At 39.5% G+C, this 25,661-nt stretch overlaps 1 protein-coding gene across 2 annotated transcripts in view; it reads right to left on the bottom strand.

The window, feature by feature from the left end:
* The window catches only part of prkcaa (protein kinase C, alpha, a), a 129,391-nt gene that overhangs the window by 35,441 nt on the left and 68,289 nt on the right, over positions 1 to 25,661 (bottom strand). For both annotated transcript variants that reach the window (XM_083906522.1, XM_083906523.1), the window contains exons 4-8: positions 16,294 to 16,405; positions 15,081 to 15,209; positions 1,862 to 2,018; positions 1,544 to 1,678; positions 533 to 626 (exon numbers count right to left, since the gene is read on the bottom strand). In XM_083906522.1, coding sequence (XP_083762648.1) covers positions 533 to 626; positions 1,544 to 1,678; positions 1,862 to 2,018; positions 15,081 to 15,209; positions 16,294 to 16,405 — 627 coding nt within the window. The remainder of the gene's footprint in view (positions 1 to 532; positions 627 to 1,543; positions 1,679 to 1,861; positions 2,019 to 15,080; positions 15,210 to 16,293; positions 16,406 to 25,661) is intronic.

Genomic DNA, 25,661 nt, shown 5'->3' with positions numbered 1-25,661 from the left:
TGCACATATCAAAGCCCGTCCTGCCATGTGCTGCTTTGATTTAATCTAAAAAGAGAAATCTCTCTGATGCAAGAAACAAATGCTAAGAGACATCGATGCAGACATCACACACACTTTTTGTACATAATAAAAATTAAACTCCCACTGCCGAATGACCTAGGGCTGAGGAAGTCTTTGAAACTTGCAGCTGTTGCATTGTGTCATGTTTAATTTAACAGCTGTGCGGCTGAAGAGGCCATTTGACCATTCAATAGCTCTCTAGTGAACATCTGAGGGTGGGTTGAACAACAGCACAGATGCTCATACACCCAATTATTAGTAGATTGCATGAAAAGCGATTCATTGATCTAAATAACGTCAAAATTTGATATAAATGCCTCTCAGGGCGACTTTAAACCTGCAGGAATTTCAGTAAAAGTGTTGTCTGATAATCTGATAATCTAGTCAAGACATTAGCTCACAATTCAGTCAACCCACAGCAGACAAACGTGATATTAATGCAAAATGACGGCGATTCAAATCTGACCCTCACCTCAAATTTCTGCCTCAGTTCCTCATTACCATCATCCTCCTCCGAGATGGGAACATTGTAGTATTCCCCTTCCTCCTGGCACAATAACTTATACCTGGAAGAGGAAGAGAAAGGGAAGAAGAAGAAGGGGAGTATTTTGTAAAAATAAAATAAAATAAATACATCGGTTTATTTTCTTTTTTGCTATGCAAATGTTGTACTAATTTCATATTAAACCAAAAGTATCCATGCCTTATTTTAATGATAGCGTAATGCATTTCAAAGGAGACAAGAATGCAACTGTCAATCAAGAGATCATGTAATGTCTCTTGCTTATCTGGGATACACTTATTACTCTTATTACCAGAGTTCCTACACATTTTCCATTTCAAAATTCCATACTTTTTTCCAGACTCAAATTTCCAGAAAACTCTTTCAGACAATATTATTAAACATCTGAATACCAACTGTTAGATCTTTATTATGTAAATGAATGAAAAATGTATTACAAGGCATTTTTACCTACATATTGTAGCTCATATAAGTGAATGAACTCTAAACCGAGACTTGCTAAATGGTTAAAAATACGGTTACCATAGTAACCCGACAACGTCCTACAGCCAGTTTTATTAGTTTCGTATCATCTACAGGTAGTGAACTTGTTTTGATTTGTATATTAGTATAATTTACTTTAGAAAATTAGATAATAATGTGTTGGAAACAACAAAAACATTTTTCCAAGACCTGGAAATTATTCAAATTAAATTCCATACTTGGGAATTGATGGGACTATTAGTGCTTATAGAAGAATTGCCAACACGTTTTTGATTTGCTGGAGTGTATTAAAATATAGTATAAGTGTACATTAACATCACTGTAAAAAGAACATTAAATTTATGTAATAATTTAAAGAATTTCCACCGCATTGCGTTGAGTGAGTCGTCAAAACTCCTGGGCCTAAAACAACTCAACTTCACGATAGGTAATAGGTAAGAGAGTAAAATGTCACTCCATAAAGAAGTGAAGGGTTACCAGCCACAGATTGGAGACTTCATGAGCTCAGAGACGCCAAAAGAGAGGGCTCCCATGAAGTCATTCCTGGTGGTACGGTCCCAGTCCCACACTTCCACTGACAGCCTGCGGTCCTTATCTGTAGGTTTCAGCTTACTGTGCAACACAGAGATAGATGCCATTATGGGTATACAAAAAAAAACAGCTGAATTAATAAACACTCATAATAGAAACAGCAGCACCAGTTTTTTTTTTTTTTTAATCTTATCTGTTCAAGCTATGATAAAGATATTGAAAAGTATGCTGCAGGGTGAGGATAACAGCAGCTGATTTACTCACAAAGTAAAGGTCTCGTTCCACTTGGGGTTGAGGTTAGAGCGGATGGTTTTGGTCTTCTGCTTGGTCTCATTTTTGGGGTCTGGCACGAGCTTCAGCTTGACGTATGGATCGGAGAGGCCGTTGGGATCCATGGGGATCAGGTTTCTGCCTTCAGCCACTGAGAAAAATAAGTAGGAAAGACGGATACATTACATTCCAATATTTTGACCACAGCACCAAACAGATGCACACAAAATGTATACTGTACATATAATTATGTGGTTGCAATGTATAGCTTTAGTGGAAACTTCTGTAAAAGCAACACGTAAAGGTTCAGTGTGTATGAAATAGTGGCGTAGAAGACAAAAAAGCAGACATTTTTAAAATGTCCATATAGACTTGCAGAGCTGAAACAAGTCATAGATTAATCAATTATTAATCGATCGACTATTTTGATAATCGATTAATTGGTTTGAAGCTTTTATTTCATGATTAAAACAAGATTTCTGATGGTTTCAGCTTCTTAAATGTGAATATTTACTTTGTTTCTTTGCTCCACACAACAAAGAAATCATTAAAACGGAATCATTTTGGTTCGTGGACAAACAAAGACATTCGAGAACATTGTCATTTACGTTTTTAAACATTTTCTGCCATTTTATGGTCATAAGTCATAAAATAAATAATTGCAGCTCTACAGGTTTGTGCAGAAACACGGTGGTTTTAAGTTGGAGGCCTCCCTATAAAACAAGGACTTGAATAAAGTATATTCAAAAAGTTTATTCTAAGGCTGTGAAAACAAACTAATCCATCCATTTATCTATAAAGCAAGTTGCGTCCCTCTGTCTGTCCGTCTGTGTGTCTGTGACAGGCATATCTCGCTGACCGTTAGTCAGATCACCCTAAGACTTTGGATATGGGTTGTGCATGGCCCGATAGTGTGAATCCTTGATTTTCAAGGAAGGAGCAGGCAGTGGCTCATCAACAGCAGCTGCGCTGTCTGGAGCGGGGAGGTGGGAGTGAAGAGGCTGTCCTCACGGTGGGTCATTAGACATTTTCATACGGTTCACAGCAGAACATGGTGTTATACTGAAACCACAAAGTCGGTGTCCATTCACCAATACGCAATCACATATATATTTTTGCATTAGCATGCTACTACTTTGCAGCTAACTTGGCAAACCTGTTTCCAAAGGTAAGCTAGCAAGGCCGTGATTAGCATTAGCGTAGGGCTACCATAATGCAATGTGCAACCTCATTAGGCACAACGCAAATGTTTTCATTTTCAATTAGCATTAACGTAGATAGATGTTGTGACTGTCGGCACAATGTTTGTAATACGTTCCTTATGCATTACCATAACTGAAAATTCTTATTCAGCTCCCACTATAGGAATACATACTTCGTATGGGCACTGCACTACACTGGTACAAACACACTCAATATAGCCTACATTTTACACACTGGACCTTTAAATTTGCACAACTGTCTGATTTACTTGAACAAATTGGTCTTAGATTATCCAATGTTCACCGTACAAGAATATCAGTAACTGATGAGGTCATTAAATCAGCATAGCTTCAACGGCTAAATGAACTTCATTCATATTCCAAAAAAAATCCGGAAACAACAGATGCTTTCCATGAAGCGACATCAATAGAATGAACTGCAGGTGTTCCAAGATCAAACAGCAAACCGCAGCCTATGAGGACTGTTTATAGACGGCGCTTTGTACGGAGCGAAATGCAGGCAGCCTTATGACAACAGTAATTCAAAATTGCAGGGTGTGTCTTCGTTAAGTAGGCAAAGACTCTTTTCCTCTCCCGTATTTAGCTGCTCGGTAAACAAGGACACGCCAGAGACATTAGCACTCCATTAGTCTGGAACACTGGCAGATTGTAGCTACAGTGCAACACACACACACACACACACACAAACACACAGCAACCCTGGCCACGTGATGCACATGTATGATGTGTTTATCAGCACATCACCCCAGAGACCGGGTGAATGTCTGCCTCGCAGGGCTACACCTTAGCCCCGTGGGGGCCGCAGGAATCGCTCCACGTGGCACTGTGTCAGTCACAGTACAGTGGCAGCCTGAATAGTGAAGATGCTAAATGACCCTTGATTGATAGTCTTTTTTTTTTTGAGTTCACTTTCAATAGACAAAACAAAATAGGAAGAGAAAAAAAATTCTCAATAACAAAATGAAAGGCTGGAATTTACTTGTAGGAATGAAATGATTAATTCAAAGAAAAGCTTTGGAAAAAATGTATGCATCAAAATCCAAACTATAAGGAAACAGAAAAAAAATATTTCAGAACTCCAACTTACAGAGCCCCACCCCCCATTTTATTTAATTATAAAACAAATTTAAAGGTGCCATATGTAAGAATGTGGCCCAAAACGGTTACTACATTCAAATTCAAAACACCGAGGTCTTTTAAGGTTTTGTTTTCTGACGTAACTGGCAACCCGTGGTTGCTCGGCAGCTGAGACTCTACTGACTGCAATGATTGGTAGACGGCGGTAGGTGGCGCCACATGCTAAAAACATGATTTCAAAACATATACATGATTTGCAGTCTGCAAATTATTTTTTTTAATGCAAATATTTTGGCTGTACTGTTGTTGTTGGTGAGTTCAGTTTGTTATATGAACATTATTCCTGAGTCTCTGTGACATATTAGGAGGATTTTATGGCCACTTGCTTTAGATCTATTACAAAATGCACTTTTAAAGCTCCCTGCTATGTTTATCAAATGCATAAAATACACACACACGAATAAGATCTGACTATTTAATAGACCACGAGCAAACAGTGTCCTCTATTATGTGCTTTTATTTCCAGCTCTTGTAGCGGGAGAAGTTGTGTGCAGAACGATGTTAACAAGGTGTGAAGATCAGCGACGGAGTGAGCTGGTGAGCACAACACAAGCACACAAACAGAGAAAGAAAGACATGAAGAGAGAGGAAAAGAAAGACAGAGCATACAGTAAGAAAAGAAAGAGAGAGACAGGCAGACATTTACAACATCAGCTTGAAGTGGGGAGGCATTGAGGGCTCTCTGCTTTCTCAGACATCCAACAGAAATTCACTCTATAGGCGCTGGAAAAATAGAATAGAATAGATTTACTCCTCCACCTCTTCATTCATACACCTTTATATGCACTTAAAAATGTCAGTTAAAATAGAAAAATAGTTTCATCTGTGAGCTTAATTTCACAACTTTATCAGCAGAATTGTCTTCAGTGGACTGAGAATGTGCAAATGGGAAAAAGGTGAAAAATGTGGAGGTGTGAGATATTCTGTTATATTTGAGGGGGGGGGGGTGATGCATGTTACATACTGTGAGCGTGTGAAGTCAACAACATTGAACGTCTGCTATCTCTTCAGCGTTTAACCCCAGCTTTGTAAAGGTCACATTTTGAATAGTTCATATATTGGTCATATACATATATACATAAAGCTTCAGAACTCAAATGGCAACAAAAAAAAAAGTAGCCCAACCCATAACAACATAGAGATATAACTCACTACCTTCTGTCTGTGTGCATGAATGTGGAATTAAATCAATTGTCTTATTATTATTTTTAAAATAATATCTGAGTCTTGAATAATCAGTCTTTTTTTGGTAATAATTGCTTTTGCTTGTTGTGAACACAATTATTATGTTCCCATTAACACATTTACTGAACCTCTGTCAATAACATTAAATTGAAATCCGTACCTGCACTTCTCATAATAACCAGTAGGGGGTATGCTAGACTGTCAAAGTAAACAGGCGGCTCATACAAAGCTTTTTCCTGGCAAATAACTTTAAAGTCATGAAACCAAACACTTTTAGAGCGTAATTCACATTTCTCCAGTTGCACTGCAAAGACTTCAGCTGAAGCTACAGGTATTTAAATTTCTAAAGGTGAGATAACTTTCAGTGTTTGTTCATGAGAGTTTAAAAAAAAAAAACACACACACACGCATGCTTATGCTATATACACTCCAAGGAACAAGGATGTGTTTGAGTGAGGGGGGGGGGGGGTGCTTCAAATAGTTGCTTGGATACAGGTCTTCACAACTATGTTGGTGTGCAACAAGGCAAACATGGGAGCTTCTCCCAAAAAAAACAAGCGCACACCAAGTAAAACTGTGCAATCAAACCAACATAATACACTAAACTACTTTGGTGGCTCTGCAAAGGTTGTACTGACTCTACTCAAATCAGTCAAGTGTTGCACAAATGGACTCATAATCCCGAGCTTTAATTTTACTCTCTTTCTTTAACTGACTTGTTGCAAAGATACATTGGTTTCTTTTTTAACAAAAGTCACCCGGTCATAAGGATATAAATCTGTCAATTTCTGTTTTGCACGCGCAGAAAAAAAAAAGAGAAAAAGAAAAATAATCTGAGGTGACTGAAGACAGAGGCTTATGCTAAAATGTCATGAATGGCAATGTGGGACATGCTGAGAGGAGGGAGCCGAGCTGGGCAGCGACAACGGCCTGGGAATACCAATGATTTGACTTCTGGGAGTATGTTCGGCAGAATTTACACTACAACAAAGTTCAGCTATTTTATGAGTTCCACAGAGACACAGAAGGAAGGGCAAAGTCTGTGTGGGCGTCATGTGCGATATGACGGATAATATAATCGAGATTAAGGGCCAATTCCAATTCCTATCTTAACCCTCAAGCTCAACCCTTAATCTTAACTGGCCCTCAAAACCAAGTGTTGAGGGTTATTTTGTCACTTAGGAATGGGACACCCCTTAAATGCAGATACGTCTTCAGACTGCAGGGGGCAGAATAACGCGAAAGCTGCGTCCAGTCGGTCAACTCCAAAAAAGAAGAAAAAGAACACATTTACGTCAGGATTATTTATTACGATCTGTTTGTCAGTCAAGTTATTAGGTTGTCAGTTAGTTATAAGATGATACTCATACAAATACCACAACCACGGACATATTCAGCTGACAGTTACCACACACCACGACTTATTGAAAAGTAAACCATAGCAAACGATCGCGTGTCCGCACCGGCCGGCTATTGACAAAAGATCGTAAAATAAAAATAAATGTTACGCAACAATGACGTCAGTAATCCATAATATGGGCCTAAACTAAGATAATACAATGGTTTTCATCATTTTTATATCTCTATTAACAAAGAAAATACTGAATATGTATCGCACTCGCTTCGCTGCTTTTGACGCCATCTTTCTTTTGTGAAAACACGCAATGCATTCTGGGTAGCCCTTGCTCCCAAATATTGAGGGCGATACAGCCCTTAAACTTGCCCCTCAACTTAATTTTTCTGAGAATCGGGACAGCACTTGCAAGAGCGCACATTTTTGAGATTGAGGGTTAAGCAAGGAATTCATGGAATTCACCCTTACTGCAAAAGATCGTTCATATCAAGATGTAGAGGATGTCGATAAACCCACGGCTTTTCTTTCTGCTATTCGATTATGTCATGACCCCAGAATTTTCTGTTTCAATATGTATTCTGACACTCTGGAAAAAAAAGTGCGTATTAGTCTTGGTAAGTTATGTGTTAGCCCAAAAAATGTACTAAATATGATCTAGAAAGCAAACACTTTAGTCTAAAATACCACTAAAACACCAATTGTTTACCATCTTCTTCAGGAGTATGATGCGTTATGATGCGTTATGATGCGCAGTGTGTGGCTTTATGAAAGCTGCTGAATTTCACTCGCTGAGTCGACATCATCTGTGAAAAACCTGCCGCACAGACACACAAAGCCTCGTCTTCTAGTTGACACCAGGTGACCCTACCCTCAAAAATGAGGTCAGTCGTGTTTGTTCTTCACCTCCCTGTGCAAACACAGTCTCTAAACCCCCACAGATTATCAGTGTATCTGTGTCCAGTCTACTGCTTAAATGTACAAATGTAATACTGTAATACATCGGCGAGACCACGGTACCTTTAATAATAATTACAGAAATGCACAACATGTTCCTCTACTCCTTTACTCGAATTAATTGTAGTATTGACAATTATTCCAGTCCTGTTCCAGTTTATCAGAACATAAGTGCAGACTGCTTTGGCAGCGGCCAACTCGTTAGTGTGAAAAAAGTTCTGGTACTGGTGCCACCGCAAGTTCTGTCAGCTGCTTTGTCTTAACTCTGATTTAACAGGGAAATTGAACGGCAGTATTTTTTAAGTAAATTGTCTCTTGGCAGGGACTTGTTGGCTTTTCTCTGCACGATGACTCAGACACTACATAGAAATGCAAATTGCTAGAGAGGATAAGATGCAGAGTGGAAGCGATGGCTGTGAGTCTGTGGTATTCAGATCACTGGGCAGGGATCAACTATTGGCAATCCGCAGGCTGCATCCAAAACCCCAGACTGGGCCTGGATCCAACAGCAATTCTGACTTCCAGCAAGTCCTCTTTAGATTTTGATCACCACCAGTAAATGACAAGACGTCATCTTTTTTGTATTAACGACGATGACTTATCGGTGACATGAATGAGCAAGTAGGCTTTTGGAAATCTGCATCAGCAAAGAAAACATAGCCCTGATAAGGAATGCGAGGATATTAAATTATATACATCAATACCTAACCAAAGGAGGAGGGGTACTCTGATATTTCAATAATATGAAAACAAAATGAAACAATAAATATATCAATACTATTGAGCAAGAATGTGTGGAGGCAGAAGAGTGACAAAAAAGAAAATACTGGGCATTTATGTACACACACAATGTATGACCTTACTGAACTTTCTGGGATAAACACTGACATTATCAGGCCCAGTAGTCCTTATGGACACCAAATCCTGGTCCAAAAGAGGCAGAACCTAAACCACTTTTTTTCCAGGAGAAAACCAGTGTATATGGGTAAGTAGGTGCAAATCTTCACAGTTATTGAAATTATGTTGTGATATAAATCAGCTTATCTACCGCCTCTCTAGACACCAAACTATTAAAGGATATTATACCCTATTTCTCCAAGTTAACCTAGTTCCCTGGTGTCCTAATGAACATGTCTGTGAAATGCTTTGGTCAAAATACCATAAGAATGAAGCACGCTCGGTTTAGTAGTATCTCTTTAAAAAAAAAAAAAAAAAAAAGTAAAACTGTGTCATCACAATGATGTTAGCCACAGACGCTACTGGGAGCAAACAGCAGTTAGCATTTAGCATGTATCCACTGGACAGATAAATCCTCTGAGGCTGGAAGTTTGCGTAGGACTCTGTGCTGCACTGTGGAGCCAAGAAGAGAACTTTTTGTGGACTTTTTCGTTGCCCTCGCCGGCACTCTCGCATGTTTTACGGACAAAGCGGAGCTCCACGAGACGACGATTCCAGGAATTTTGGGCATTTTGACATCCCAATGAGTCAACATTGCATGTTTTATCTCCTGTACTTAGACTGAGGAGTCATCTTTTTTCACACTTTGCAGACTGATAGGACCTCCAGAGTGCCAAATATAAGCATTTAAAGGATTAAAACGTTGATTTAATATTGGACCTTTAATATTTAATGTTATTCTCTCTGTAATAGCACTATACCTCTTCCTTCTAAAGTTACATGTATGCCATTTGCACATTTATATAAGACTACATCCACTATCCAAACCATAGTATTATACTGTATTCTCTTTTTGTATTCGTTTTTCTGTAAAGTGTCACTCCACCTCCAAAACGTTCAACAGTAAAAACTGGTTTTCACTGATCCACCCACAGCAATCTGACCTACACACACCTACATATACAAAATCAGTGAGTGCTACAGCGGCATTAATGTAACACGTAGCAGAGACACGCTTGGGTATCGAGGCAAGATGAAAAAATCAGCTGAAAAGGTTAAAGCAGAAATAATGGGAGTAGAGGGACGTGGTGGGGAGGGCTAGTTAAATGAGGCTGCGCTGCAGAATTGGGTGAGTCGACAGGGGAACAAAACAGAAAAGTAATTATTACGACTGTCTCACACACACTCCCTAAGGACCTGCATATGCACACACTCTTATTCACACACAGTAATGAAGAAAGGTAACACTTTTTTTTGTTTGTTCTCTCTATCATGTTTTATTTGGAGAAAGGTTTGAATTTAAACCTTAAAAACCCTCTTTGAGTTCAGAATTTACAAATGCCCCACACATAGAGGATGATTGGCCAGATTTCCGTTCCGATCTGGCCCTTCTGACAATCACGGGTGCCTCCCAATTTAGGCTGATTTGAACAGATTATATGGCCAAATTATCCTGTAGTGTGAGGGTGGATGATGTAACAGTGATGGATGTCACAAACGGTAGACTTGTACATGCACTTTGTGTATTTGCACACACAGACTCAATGACCAATGCTTGCTGAAACAAACAGGGTGGCATCTCTCCCACCAGACAGACAGAGCAGAGTTGTGTGTAAGTGGGAGGAAGAGGCAGTGGTTAGCGGGTTATGTCCGTCCCTCTCCAGAGAAACAGAAGTTGTTTTGTCTCCTTCAGCACCTCCCCATCCTACTTTCACCTCAGCTGACAAAAGCACACATTCTCCAAACTCATGTTTCCGGAAACTGCACAAATCTCCCTCGCTGGGATTCCGAGTAACTCATTTAATTTACCCCACGGCAGCATCTGTTGCCAGAAAACCTTTTTTCTGTGTCTCTAATGATTTGGTTGGGGTTTGTATGTGGGTTCTAAGTAGCCATTTTCTTTTCCTGACCAAGTGATGAGACGGAGAAAAAAAATGGGAATCACAATCACTCCTCAGTAGTATGGCTGTACTGATTGATTAAGGGTTTCCTGCTGTCTAAGTGTGCGTTCACATCAGCCTAATTTGAAAGAGGTGGTCTTGGTGCGCACCAAATGCGTTGGTTCGGTTTGTTTGCGTAGGTGTGAATGTAATCTCTGTACTTTGGTGCGCACCAAATCAACCGGTCCGAGACCTGCCTGAAGGGGGTGGTCTCGGACCGCTTTATCTGCCCTACTTTGGTACGGTTCCTCTGGTGTGAAAGCAACCAAACCAAATGGGATGAAACGGTATAGTTTAATGTATTATGGGAATGAGATGAGATACGGGATTACCCCGAATTTCCACCGCGGCGCTTACGTTCAGTAAGCGGTGACACGCCGGGTAAAGCCGGGGTAAAGCAAACCGTAATCACGTCTTTTTGCTACATTGTAACATTTTTCTGACTGGAGCAGACCAAAACAATCGAACTGAAAGCACCCTTGGACTCCTTGCAAGTGAACTCTGGAGCATTATCTTTCTTGTGGGACTGTTCACCCAAAGGGTCCTATGTTCGTTGCTTTCCCCAGGGAACGTAGGACCTTTTTTTTTTAAAAAGGGATCCTACGTTCCCCGGTTTGATCCACAACAGGTAACAGTGGGGAACACAGGACCCTCTTTCATAGGACCTTTTTTGGGGAAAAAAAGGGGGAACATAGGACCCGGGGAACATAGGTATGACCCCTTTCTGGGTAAGGTGAAGGTCACATTTAATAAAATGATAACACAGATGGCACAGGTAACCATTCTTTTCTTTGGTCGCACTGGTGCACTTAACCTTTCCAGAGTTTCCCATACATTGATCAATGAGTGGCGACAGAATAAACAGTGACAGTCAGTAATTGATTTTTTTTTTTTCCCCAACGAGATTTTAAAACATTCTGTTCAATCATCGCCCCGGGAAGCGCTGACTTGTTTGCCCCTTCTCTCCACACACAGCACGTGCAGCCTAAATCCAAAAAATAATGTAAATGGCATTTTTCTTCCACAAGCTTCTCAGTTAGTAAGTTTTGACAGAGAGCATTAGCTTAACAGTGGCCCTCTCAATTAGTAGACCCAGACACGGCCCAGTAGCAACAGATCCCCTCCCTGTTTTTTAATTATCGCATTGCACGAGGAAGGACGACGATATCACCAAATCAATATTTCGACCCACCCCTAACAGTAGTATTCATTGTGTTCAGTTTACAACCAGATGCTAAACAACCTTTCCTGCCCACATTCACCCAGTGATGTGATAAGTGAGTAAGTCATTGAAGTTCAATGCCCAGTTGTTGACATGCACTGACCCCCTGTTACCCATGTAATTGAATGATTATGTGCGCCTGCTGCTGGCTCCCTGCCGTCACTATTGTTCTTGCAGATCATCATTACAGCCAGAGGATTTACAGCATGCCTTGATAATACGAGGCAGAACGGGCTCTCTCTCATGACGTGACGTTATAATCACTGATAATGTCGTGCCGACTATTCTTTTAATTGCACAGGCCACATATCATTATCGTCCTAATATGTTTCTGTGCAGGAAGCTGTAAAATTGCTCACTACGGTCTATAAAAACTGAATTAAATGTGTCATAACTGCAAAAATGACTATGGTTTAAAGAGTATAATGGTGCAGCATTCTGTGGCAGCCATGTTACTGTAAGGACCTTTTACCCTTAGGACACCAGGACACCACAACTGATACGGTTACAAGGTTGACAGTAAAAATTATCTCAGCTAAACTACAGCAGCAGCTCAGCCGACATTTGCTCTGAGAGGATAATTCCACACCGTCTGCAAAGTCAACAATAATTAATCATCAAACCATTTGCGACTTATACATTTAAGTACTTTTGTCTATATCAAAGTGTATGTATTGCAGATGCATGCAAATGATGAATAAACATAAAAAGCAAGTAGCAGTAGCTGACAGTCATTTATTAATAAAAATGTGATTAATGACATCATGGACGGCCTTTTTTTTTTTTGTTAATTCATATCAACAAATCACTGAAGGATTTCAAATTGATGTGAATAGCCGAGGAAAGATTAAATCACTGTTCATTACACTACATGAGGTAAATGCTATTAATAGCATCTCATTTCATCTTGTCCTCAGCTTGGTAGGCAGGTGTTTCTCAGTGATTAAAACGGCCAGAAAAGCCAGTGATATGATCAGTCGTCTACTAGTTGATTGTAAAGCCACGACCCCGATCCCACAGATCCTGTCTTAATATAATTCCGATGAGAACCAAATTAATATGCAAGGATTTCAATTTGCTCTGCGGAGACAACGCAGTTATTTCAGCAAACACAGAGCGAGTCGTGACTGTTTAAAAAGAGTAACAACACAAGGCCCACGCAGCAGACCACACACACCACTGCAGGGATACATATTTGGAGTGGGGAATGTCGTCCAAGTGTGTTGTAACTGTGAATTGTTTCTCAGAAGAGAGTGTTTAGCAGGAGAGGCTCTATCGATCGGTGCACATCAAGGAGTGAGGCATTGCTACATACTGATAACTAGTCACAGGGAGAGTTGTGCAGATAGCACCAGGGTTCTTTGTTCATGCATAGAAAAGGCGATTGTCGTGTGAAATTAGACAGTGGGGGCCTTAGGGACACAAAGGACAAAGAGTCCAACCTCAACCACACTCTCAATCAAAACACAACAATAGCATCCAACTCACACATGGACAGCATACAGCCCCACAGGCCGGATCCAGCCCGTGGACTAAATTTCGCTCAGAGAGAAAAACCAAACAAACTCAATAATTATTAAAAGGGTATTATGAACAGTGTTGGGAAAGTTACTCTAAAAAATTTACTCGTTACAGTACAAGTGACTTTTCCCAGAAAGTAACTAAAGTAGTTACTGAGTTACAAATTCTTTGGAAAGTAACTATTGCGTTACTTTCAAGTTATTTTTAAATACTCACAGGATACTCACATGTGTATCAAATAATTTTGAACCTATCTCTTTGAAGGAACTCGTGTGCGTGTTCAAATATTTATGATAAATCTGAATACTATAATGAAATGGACACTCAATACAATACAAGCAGAAATCCACAGTGCACAAATCTAAACTAGTTTAACATTGCTGTGGGGAAAGTTAGACTAGCATCAAATAAAATGTGATGGATTATTGGAGATATTATAATTACTATGCTTATAGAGTGGATTGATAAAACACAATATATGTTTTGGACCTTTTGAACTTATTTATTGCACCTCAACAGGCCACAAATAAATTATGCTTGTTAAGCAATGTACCAAAAATAACTAATAAATAGATTTACTCTTTAGTGTAAATTAGAAAGAAAAGAAACAGTCGACACCTTTTCTGCGCGCAGCGTAAGTCAGCAGACTAAGCACCCGCCCAACTTCACCTCTGATTGGCTTACCATAGACGTTTAACTCAACCTCAGCCAATCGTCATCACTTTTGCGAATGTCTCGTGCCCCGACCCTCGCTCGGCTCAGAGGTCTGATGTAAAACAACTGCCTTCAATAGAGTAACGAGACACATTTTTTGACTGAAAAAAGTAATGGTGTTAGTAACACCGTTATTCCCATCACTGATTATGATTATGATTGCTCCCACTGTCATTCATTCACTCATTCAGATTGGACATAAGATGAATAGAGGGCCACATCTATCTATAAAGCAAGTTGCGTCTGTCTGTCTGTGACGGGCTAATCTCGCTGACCGTTAGTCAGATCGCCCTAAGTCTTTGGATATGGGTTGAGCATGGCCCGATGGTGTGCATCCTTGATTTTAAATTTTTCTCTTTGGAGGAATTTTAATTTTCGCTGATTTATCACGCTACACCAGGCAGACAGTGGCTCATCAGCAGCAGCTGCGCTGTCTGGAGCAGGGAGGTGGGAGTGAAGAGGCTGTCCTCACGGTGGGTGAGACATTTTCACACGGTTCACCGCGGAACATGTTTACGGCTAACTTGGCGAACCTGTTTCCAAAGGTAAACTAGTGAGGCTACGATAAGCATTAGCATAAGGCTAACATAATACAAACACTGTGCAATCTCGTTAGGCAAAACGCAAATGTTTTCATTTTCGATTAGCATTAACGTTGCTAACTGTTCCGTTAAGTGCCTAATGAGGTTGCACGGTGTTTGTACTGTGTTAGCTTTTACGTTCCTTATCATGCATTACCATAACTGAAAAATCTTGTTCAGCTCCCACTATAGTGATACATACTTCCTACGGGCACTGCACAAGTTAAATAGTGAGTTACACGCATGACCCACATAAGGGCGGGTTATGTTAGAATCGAAGAAATATGATGTGTGGACCTTGGTTTCCTTTGTCTATTGCCCCTTGATCTAACTGCAACCAGCGACACATTCATCTCAGCTCACCTGAACGGTTGACAAACTGAATAATTTCACACACCTTAATCAGCACCTCAGATGAATCCCACGTTTTTTAAACCCATTTGATTCAGTGTGTGCTGACACAGAAAGGTGGATAGGAGCCATACCTGTGACCTGCATCATGTCCGCGCCGACCTCACACTTGAGGAAAAGACGTCCCCTCCTTTCGGTGTAATCGGTCCCGCACAGGCTGGGCACATTCATGACACACTGCTTGTGGACATTCATATCGCAGGCTGGAGGAGCACAGAGAGGAGGATAAAATAGATCAGGAGGACAGGCAAAACAAACAGACTGGATTTTCTTTGTACTCTGTGACATATTAATGCAAAAATGTTATTAAAAAAATTAAAAAAAACATTCTACAGCTTTATTGATTGGTTATATATGAATTATTTTTGTATTTTTAAAAAAAATTATATTTACTGAAACACCAGCATGTAAAGGAGATTTCCTTTAGGTGCTTGTATGCAGCGTCATAAAGCCAAATGTTCGAATGCAATATGCTGTTTAAAATGTCCTCTCCATTTACTGCACCTCCATATAACGCATTATTTCAATTAAATGTCATGTATTATTCATGCTGACACAGAAAATGTTTAAGGGTTGTTAATGAAAACTGGATGAGAGGGGAGATAGTAAGGCGAGAAGGTGAAATGAAATCAAAAGTAGCTCGGCTCTTCCCTTAATCTCCATATTACAAGTTACTTTTTTGTGCCACGAGTCCTCTGGCACAACACGGCTCAAAATATTTCAGTACACACTTCCATTACTGTGATTAGACATGCGACTGGTCTGCCAAAATAATTTGCCATTCCACATTTCTATTGATGTACACCTTGAAGGCAATCATAGACATTACTGGTGGCCTGTACAAGGTGGCAGATAATGCATTTAGGTACTTTCTAAGGCTTTCAGACCATAATCCACTCATGCAAGATTAAAGTGAAGAAGAAGAGTGACGGAGGGATATTAATAAAGTCAGCGCACGACTTCGATAGGAGGTTTAATTGAGGTGCAGTGAACATAGCGGACTGAAAATAGGCAATGTGTGAATTTAACGAGTGAAGGTGAATGGAGAAGAGAAGGAAATGTCTTGTAGAACAATAGGCTTTTTTTTGTAGTGTATGATGATGATGATTATTCTGTAGAACAGAACGTGACGCGTGCCGAGCCGCAAACTGTTATTATTAACATGCAAACTTGTGCCTCGCTGTCCTGGTACATGCAGGGTTTATTTAGCATCAATCCTCGATGACTTTACCTTACACTTCACAGCCATTTTGACTACTGATAAAGATGATAAAGTGGATGACTCACTGTCGCATTTCATGCCCTGGTGGATGAGTCCGTAGAGCAGAGAGCCACAGTGGTCACAGAAGGTGGGGCTTCCATAGGTGTGGATCTTAAACTTATGTTTTGTCCTGGGATCCTGTAAAGAACCAAAAAAAAAAAAAATATTCAACCTGAAAGCCAGCTGCAAAAACAGTTTATCCATTCATCCATCCATTTTCTACTGCTTTAGGGCGATAGGTGCACCCTGGACAGTTTGCCAGTCCATAGCAAGGCCACATATAGAGACAAACAACCATTCACTCTCACTCTCACACCTACAGTCAATTTAGAGTGACCTAATCCCCAAATTTGCATGTTTTTGGACTGTGAGAGGAAGCCAAAGAATCCGGAGAAAACCCATGCATACACGGAGAGAGCATGCCAACTCCATGCTAACCACTACACCAAGGCTATTCCGGCCCGTGGCACATTTACCCATAAATAATGAATGTAGCTTTGCCTATTTCTGCCACTTTGCGACACTTTGTGTCCCTTTTTGGCAAATACTAGTACATCTGTAATTGTAGGCAGCCTATGTATGTACCAGAATATTTTGCACTATGAGCCAACTGTAGAAATTGTACCTGAATATTATTGGTACTGTTACTTATATTTCTGCAAAAATAGCCTATTGTGGCCATTGCATGTTAATGTTGTTTATATTGTTACTTCTAATTTTGTAAGAGCCAATTGTGACCGTTATATCCACATTTTGGCGGTACTGTAACTGTAACCTTTTTGCTCTATACGCAAATTGAATTGTGCCTGCACAAAACTAGCAGCCATTACAATAAATAAGTGTTAAAATAATTTATAAAATTTTGTATCTTTTTGTATCCGTTTATTGTACATGCAACACAAAATAGTAGTACAGGGGTTGATCGGCCCACTGGCTGGACAGCCTTCTGAAAAGCTGGCCCTCCAGAAATTTTAGTTGAATAGCCCTGCACTGTGTCCCATAACATTGTATATGGAAAAAAACAACAACATTTCAATTTCTCTGTGGCCGAATGTTGATCCTGCCAATAAATGTGGTTTCAAAGACGGTGGCGGTGACTGAGTTTTTATGAGATCTCTGTTCTCAAGAGCTCAGTTTTTTTTCAGTCAAGACACGTAATAATGCTCTTTTGCAAATATCATTTTTCTCAGCACTGCCTAGATGCAGCACTGGCTACAGAGATGAAACTAAATGATCCTACTGTGTATGTGAATATGAATGCAGGCCAGGCAGACAATAAAGTCTTATACATCATTCTTCAAAACATGGCTCATGGTTTTAGTTGATTAGGCTGCTTTCACTCGTATTTTTCGAAGGGCAAATACAATTTGAAACCATAGAGCGCCATCACAGAACATCATTATGTTTCACTCATGAGACAGTTCAGTCCTGAGAGGAAAATCATTGTCACAATCATGATCTGTGATTTACTCCTCTTGTGTAGCTTGAAGTAGCAATAAAACAAATCGGTATCAGTCCTTTATGTAAGCTCCGTTCTCGTTCGCTATCTTTCCATCGTGCTTGACCTCATCAGTAAATGTAAACAGTTGAGCCTGGAAACAGAACATTGTACTCAACTGAAATACATTTTGAAAGCCATTCTAAAGCAATATTCACACATTCATTCATCTGGGAATTATGGCATTGAATCAACACCATTAACCCTTAGAATACAAAGCATTTAAACGTGCAGTATATACAGAAGCTATAAGATTGTCTTATATCGTTTTTTTTTCAGCACAACCTAGGCAATCTGATCTTTAATTTTCACCAACTATATAAACACACCTGAGCAAAAAGTACTAAAAAAATTTAAAATCGGATTGAATTTGTGAAATTTGACACAGTTTAAAGTTCACTGGGCTTGTTTTTATGAACAAAAGAAGAAATAAAAAATTGTCTATTTTGTGACTCCTGCACAATTGGTATTTATTTATATCACTTCTAAAAATGTATGATAAAATTAATCATAACTTCGACTCAACAACATAAGAAAACCACCTGTTTTTAAAAGCCTGCATATGTGACCTATAAACACACAGGATGTCCATATAAGGAGTTGTGTATTCTCTCCACTCGCGTGAGCAGTAAGGGTTAATATTTTTCACTTTCTATCATTAATGAAAAACTGCTTCCTGATTTTCACAACTGCAATGTATATGAAATTAAAAGAAAAAAAATTAGTGCAAGTCGTCATCAAAGCTACGAAAGCTTTTCATTCATCATTACACTCCTATTATTGTGGTTCATTGCTTCAGGCTCTCTGTAGTAATATTATATTAGTCATAGTATGAACAATATCAGGGTTTAATGGAGAGTATAAAAACTGCACTCTTGAGTGTGTATTACACAGCAAAGGAGCTACAAGTTGCAGTATAGGTTAAATGGAACATCTGTAAAGATAATCATTTTCTTCGTTTGTTGGCTTCTGCCATGTTGGATTATTTCCCCACACACACACGATTAAAGTGCGGGACTATTTTTCACTCGATAATAAAACAATAGCAGACGGTGAGCTTATGGTCTTGTTCTCAAACATTTTTTCAAATGTATATTCATTTTGTCAACACAAGTTGTGACTCACTTTAAGAGCAATTTTTATAAAACTAAAATACTTGGTGATAAATACTGTATACCAACATAATTATGTGGAATTTTTAAGACGGCACTAATTTCTTTGTTTAGGTTTGTCATTCCTAAACACAAGCCAAGTGTTTGCACCGATGGCAGCACACTGATCTTTTTAATCACACAGTAATTACCAGAAACTAAGCCATTAACCTTTATAAATTAGGATCATTTGGATAAGGCGATATATTACCCATGTGGGCTAACCTTTATCCGCAGTCGTCGCAGGCAGTGATGCAGGAAAACGCAGCACATTTTACAACGAGTCAAATTTTTCGTCTCTCAAAAATGAGGCCCTGTTAACACACTGGGGGATGATTACTGTGGATTTAGCAGAGCCGAGTGGATACAACGCACTGTGCCACTTTGACAACTTTCTTGTCCAGCATTTTAACAGACTATTCAATTGAGCACTGAAATGTTCATTTAACATTCATGAGCCGAGTCCATTTCATTTGAGACTCTCAAGTCTCTCACTGCAGAACAGTTATGGCATTAGAGTAAATGGCACTTGGTACAAACAGTATTTTAAGTACATATCTGTACTGTAAGTGTCGAAAAAAGTTTTTTTTTTTTTTTACATGATCTGCTGAAGAAACAGAACCAGTTGCTTGTTTTACTCGTTTATGTACCGAGCAGTAAATGGAAAACCGTAAAAAAGCAGCAGAGCAAACACATGGCGCAAACATGATGCTTAATAGCTAATGCATTTGTTGCTGCTATAATACTTGAATGTATCTTTTATTTAAAAAATAAATCAAATAAAATCTCTGCAGCTCATGCATTACACACTGCAGGTCCCCGTCACATTTGTACATTAATTTTTCATTTTGTGCACTCAACGCTGCTTATGAAGCATATACTCTGCTGGAAGACGGCCACTTTTGCAAAGTGCCTCTCTGCGTATTTCCCAAATTGTTCTGTAATGTTGATCTCTTAGCAGATGTACAATCCCTTTAAGTGGATTTGCAATGAGAACATTATCCAGGCTAGTCCATTCTTTTTTCCTTTTTTACACTGCATCTATGAATTTATGGGTTGGCTGTACGGCTTACTGAGTGGGTCATTTTCTACACTCTTAGAAATAAGGGTTCCAAAAGTGTCCTTCTACAAGGGCTGAGGTTCTACCTGCAACCATTTGCTTCTGAAAAACCCTTTCCCGAAGAAAGGGTTTTTCCAAGGGTTCTTGGTAACACGAATGGTTCCAGTAAGAACCATTTTGATCCAGAGAACCCTTTAAAACCCCTTTCCTGAATAAAGGGTTTTAAAAGGGTTCTTGGTGGAAAAAGGGTTCTCCTATGAGGACAAGCCAAAGAACCTTATATGGTTCTACTTAGCACTTTTATTTCTAAGAGTGTACCCAGAAGGTCGGCATCGTTGGCTCCTTTAGTCAGTGTGTTGTTGAGTTCTTAACCCAGAATGTATATGCATTATATAAATGTGGTGGAAGGCTATAAAGCCACTTAAATGCCAAAAATCTTGAGAAATTCTTCCTCCCCAACATAAATAAATCCATAACAGGGGGATCAGTGCGCCATATATCTCAGCGAGAGCTGCCAGTGTCACTGTGTGTGATCACCACAGTGATCAACGGTGCCATTTGCCATTTCAGTCCGTTTGTCACTAGCGTCGGAGATAACGCAACAGGGACTTGTTGTGGCTCCTGAGATCTTGCTTCCAATCTGTATGTGTCTGCAGAGGCTTTTACACATTCACAAGACAAAGAGGAAATGCTTTCTTTGTCCGTCTTTGTCTGTTTGTCTTTGAACTGTCCACCCCAGCATCTGAAATATAAACCCTGGTCTCAAACAAAAAAGTTTGGTCCTGGAATGCAATTCCAACTTTAAACTACAGGAAACACTCGGAGCGAAAAAAAAAACCTATGCCAAGGCCATTCAGACTTGTTTTTACACTTCTCTATCTCACAGTTAGAAATTGATTTAAAAACAAAACAAAACAACTTAATCCAGAATACAGTATCTAAACTTCCCTTCCCTGGGCCATGACCTACATCGCCAGACTATTTAATCAGAATCCATCTATAACTATTTTTGAGCTATGCTCACCTCACTGGTGGAGGAGGTAATAAAGTGAGCTCCAAAAGCCCGAGGACAAGTTCTCATTTGCTTGAAATGAGGAACGAGAGTACGAGACGCGATCATTACATTAAAGCCAGGAGGAGTGCGTGTGCAGCATGTGATGGCTACACTGCTGATCTGCTGTTAGTCTTTTGAAAATAGACATAAGGTAAAGGCTCCTACGTGGTGTGTGAAGTCTGTAAATGCAAATATTTCACAATAAAAGCCTTGGCAAAAAAATGTATTGACTCAGCAATTAAAATGGTAAGAGCAAGTGTTGCAAATATCTACGTTCAAGACGTATTTGACAGATATAAGAACTAAAAGTCAAGTGAAAGATCATTTTCACTTTCTATTTTCCTGTGAACCATGTGCAACACATGGGAATTATGCACAAGACTCCCACTCCCTGGTAGAGCAACATGGATTAAAGTGACCCACAAGGGCATTGTGGCCACGCTAATGAGAGGACATGGAAGCCAAACGCTGAAAAGCTAGACGTTTCGCGACAGCCAGGCCTGGTCGTTTCACCACACAGGTAAAAGCAACCGCTAAGAATCACGATTGACTTGTAAATCAAGGCTTAAATCTATCTCGTGCATCTTTTTCCAAGTTATTTAAAGCCTGCCTTTTTATCAACATGCAGAGACACACAACCCTATGCATCTATACGTCCCATCAGTGGTCCTGACGACGGCATGGACAGGGCCAGTGAGTAACTTAAGGACAGACAAGAAAATGAGAGAGGGAACGAGACAGTAGAGAGAAAGCGAAGAAGGGAGAGGGTGTGCCAGCTACACTTACTCATGTCCACCCACACACAGCTGAACCTGTAGGATTATCTTCCTATTATCCCTCAGCCCCCACCTGTTCTCACCATCTACAGCATGAATGAGTGCTGGCAACTTAGACCCAGATTCAGCCACAGATTAATCATTTATTTTTTTTATCAAGCGTCACGTTGGCTGAAAAACGGAAAGGCGGCTGAAGTGGTCAACAATGATGGGAAATGCTCACAATTAAAAAGCAGAATGACAACAGGGCAAACAGCACAGAACAAAAACATTAGCGTTTTTTTGAGTGAGAGAATATTCTAATCTTCAACCAGCGGTAAGTTTAATTAATCACATATTCTTATAACCAGACCTGGTTATTATTAACAGCCATAACAGATAAGACACAAACCCGGTGCCTTTCAAGGCTCCCTGCCTAGATACCAAGGCATCTATCTCAAGTCTTACTAATCAGACCTGGCACGCTGCTCACTGGGCTCTGCGATGATGCCTTACTGCTCAGATGTCAGGTATAAAATCTTTCAACTCCAGGGGTTCCATCATTGGTCATCATGTCACCCGATAAATCAAAACCTCTGTAACAATGTCTATAAATGGGATCCTTATATGATATTTTCATGTGTATGGAGGACCAAAACTGATGGAATAATAAATAAATGCATAACTAAATAAATACAGGAATACATCAATCAATCAATCAATCAATCAATCAATCAATCAATCAATAAATGCATAAATAAATAAATAATTTACATTTATTTCTACATTTCTGTTCACCTACATGTATTTATTAATATATGCATTTATTTATTTATTTATTTATTCCTGAATGTATTTATTCATTCCTGTATTTATTTATTTATTTACACATTTATTTATTTATGTATTCCTGTATTTATTGATTTATGCATTTATTATTATGTCAGGTTTGGTCCTCCATACATGTGTACATAAAAGTCAAAGAACAGCCAACTGTGATCCACAAACTTTTAACTGAATCCATATAATATTTCAGTCAGTAGACTAACCAAAACAACAACATCCCTGGCAGTGTCATTTGATAACCAGAGATGGGAATTACTGTATCATCCTGAATGTTTCTGAATTGGTTAGAGACTGTTACATCAAATTCATTTTGACAGTGTTCTATTACTATATTCTTAACTGTATTATATTTGTATGATCATATTTTACTACAGTTTAGAGAGTACACTGGTTGATCACAATACCTTGAGGCAAATTAATTGATGGCCAAGCAATATGTACTCACAATAATTATACTTCATAAATTAACCAAATGAATAATTCCTTATCAATCTTAACAGTCAATAAAATATATGGCTAACTGCTCAAAATGAATTGAGACAATATGCAGCCTGGCAGGTGTTAACTACTTGCTCCGACTGATTTGCAAGGTGCAATTTAAAAAATTCACCCGAATGAGTTGTTATGTGCAGAAAATGAAACCTGTAAATTAGTGTAATAGTCTACACATCACAGAGAACTCTGGGTTGTCCATTAACACATCCTGTCAGCAAGCTGTGGGATGGAAGAGTTTACCCCTGTGGCCTCTATCCCCTATTACAGTCTAATTAGGCCTTAATGGGAAATTCAAGACAGACTGGGTGGCGCTGCTCTACCAGAACAGCAGGGGGAGGAGACTGCAGAAGGCCTACAGCAACGAACGCAAGAGGACCACGATGGCAAAACAAAGCCAGAGGGTGTAACATGTCGACTAAATTATGCAACAAGAATGTTGCCCTTTGGCTGCTTATATGAGAGGATTGTCCAGATATCACATGCACATATCATTTTGTATCAAAACAATACAATAATTACATCTATATTATTCTCTGCATACTGTTTATTCCAAATCCACAAGTCTAGCAGAGTTTAATCAGTGTGCAGAACATCCAGCTATTACAAAAAGAACGATGGTGACAGCTGGTTTAAGGTTGAAATACAAGGCAATAGAACATCTTAACTGGAAAACACTAAGCGAAGACTATTTTAGTCTATTTCATGAAAAATGATCAGTGAGCAATGACCCCCCATTTTGGTATAATGTTGTGAACACAGTACAGTGATGGATGTTGGTTTGTCCATGATGAGGTTAAAGAGGGAGAATTACCCATTTTGGTGCAGCAGAGCACAATTGCAGAAATTGCTCTGCTCTGCACAGCGGTATTGTTCTGCTGAGGAAATAATAATATCAGATTGGCTAATCAACTTGTTTGACAAATAACACTGAGAGCTGTGATCTTAACATGGTTTACCTTCTTTACATAAATGTGCTTACATTTTATTGGCATAGGCATAGATTCAAAAGACGGGGAGCCGACACAACGTTTTCCATAGAACAGGAGAAGCAAATTTCAACACCGGCCGGTCACTTATTTCTCGTTAAAATCGTGATCGTGTGACACGTTTCAATAACTTCCAGTCAGAACTAATCGTAAAATGTATTTCAGCATCTGCCCTCTAGTAATCACAGACAGTTCGGCATGTGGAGTCACAGATCAAAAACCAACGCAGGGCAGAGCGTTGATCAAAAGACTGGAGGCAACCAGGAGATAGTGATGAAAACCGAAGCACAGGGGGGTCAGCGCATGCATGTGAGCTAATTAGCCAGACTCTCCAACCCAGCTTAATTAGCAAGCAAGGACGCCAACCAGCCCCTGTTAATGAACAGCTTTGGTCGCGTGCGACGCTGAGCGGGTGTTTCCCAGCAGAACTGGGAGGGGCAGATAATGTTAAATACCCCTTTTATGTTGAGACTCCACAAAAATTTCACACAGAACAGTGAAACACAAACATCCCACATACAACAGGTGATGTAAAAGAGTTCTCGAGCAAGGGTCGAAAAACTCAAATGACCTGGGGAACAGTGAGCATCTAGTCAGGTCATTCAAGTGAAAATAAAGTCCAATTGTGTGTGGGGGGAAAAACAAACCACTTACCAACCCGTCTTGGCTTCTCTACACTAGCTCCCTGTAAAAAGTAGAATCGATTTCAAATACTACTTCTCACATACACTCTTAATAAATAAAAGTAGAACCATATAAGGTTCTTCGGCTTGTCCTCATAGGAGAACCCTTTTTGGCTCCAGTTAGAACCTTAAACCCTTTAAAATCCTTTATTCAGGAAAGGGGTTTTCAAGGGTTCTCTGGATCAAAATGGTTCCTACTGGAACCATTAGTGTTACCAAGAACCCTTGAAAAACCCTTTCTTCGGGAAAGGGTTTTTCAGAAGCAAATGGTTCCAGGTAGAACCTCAGCCCTTGTAGAAGGGCCCTTTTGGAACCCTTATTTCTAAGTGTACAAGGCTCTAAGTTATCAATTTAATCACTTTATATCAACCTAACAGATCACTCCGTTCCCTGAACTCGGGTCTACTGGTTATTGCTAAAATGAATACAAGTAGAACAGGTGGTAGAACATTGAGCTACCAGGCTCCTCTACTGTGGAACTCCCACTTTCAGTCAGAGAGTCTGATTCTGTCTCTTCTTTTTTTTTCACTGGTAGTTTTTCCTAACTCCGGCCGAGGGACAGAGGACGTTACTAACCCTGTGAGACAAACTAATATAATAACTCATTTTGGGCTATTTAATTACAATTTGATTGATTGATTGATTGAAACCTTTTCAGTAGGGGCAGGTTATATTGGCTTATAATAATATCACAATATTCCATTGTGATATAGTAATAACAATATTTTTGGAATCTATAAATATCAAAACAGACATTTAAACTTTGATTTTGAGTGATGAATTTTGACGTGCCGCAAGTTTGACACCTCTGAGCTAGCAGTAAGTGCAGTAAAAAATACACTTTTTGCAGTTTTTACTTACCGCAT

The sequence above is a fragment of the Microchirus variegatus genome (assembly GCF_963457635.1).
Source record: "Microchirus variegatus genome assembly, chromosome: 19".
Lineage (NCBI taxonomy): Eukaryota > Metazoa > Chordata > Actinopteri > Pleuronectiformes > Soleidae > Microchirus > Microchirus variegatus.
Note: the sequence above shows the minus strand (reverse complement) of the source record. Positions and strands in the feature narration are given on the sequence as shown.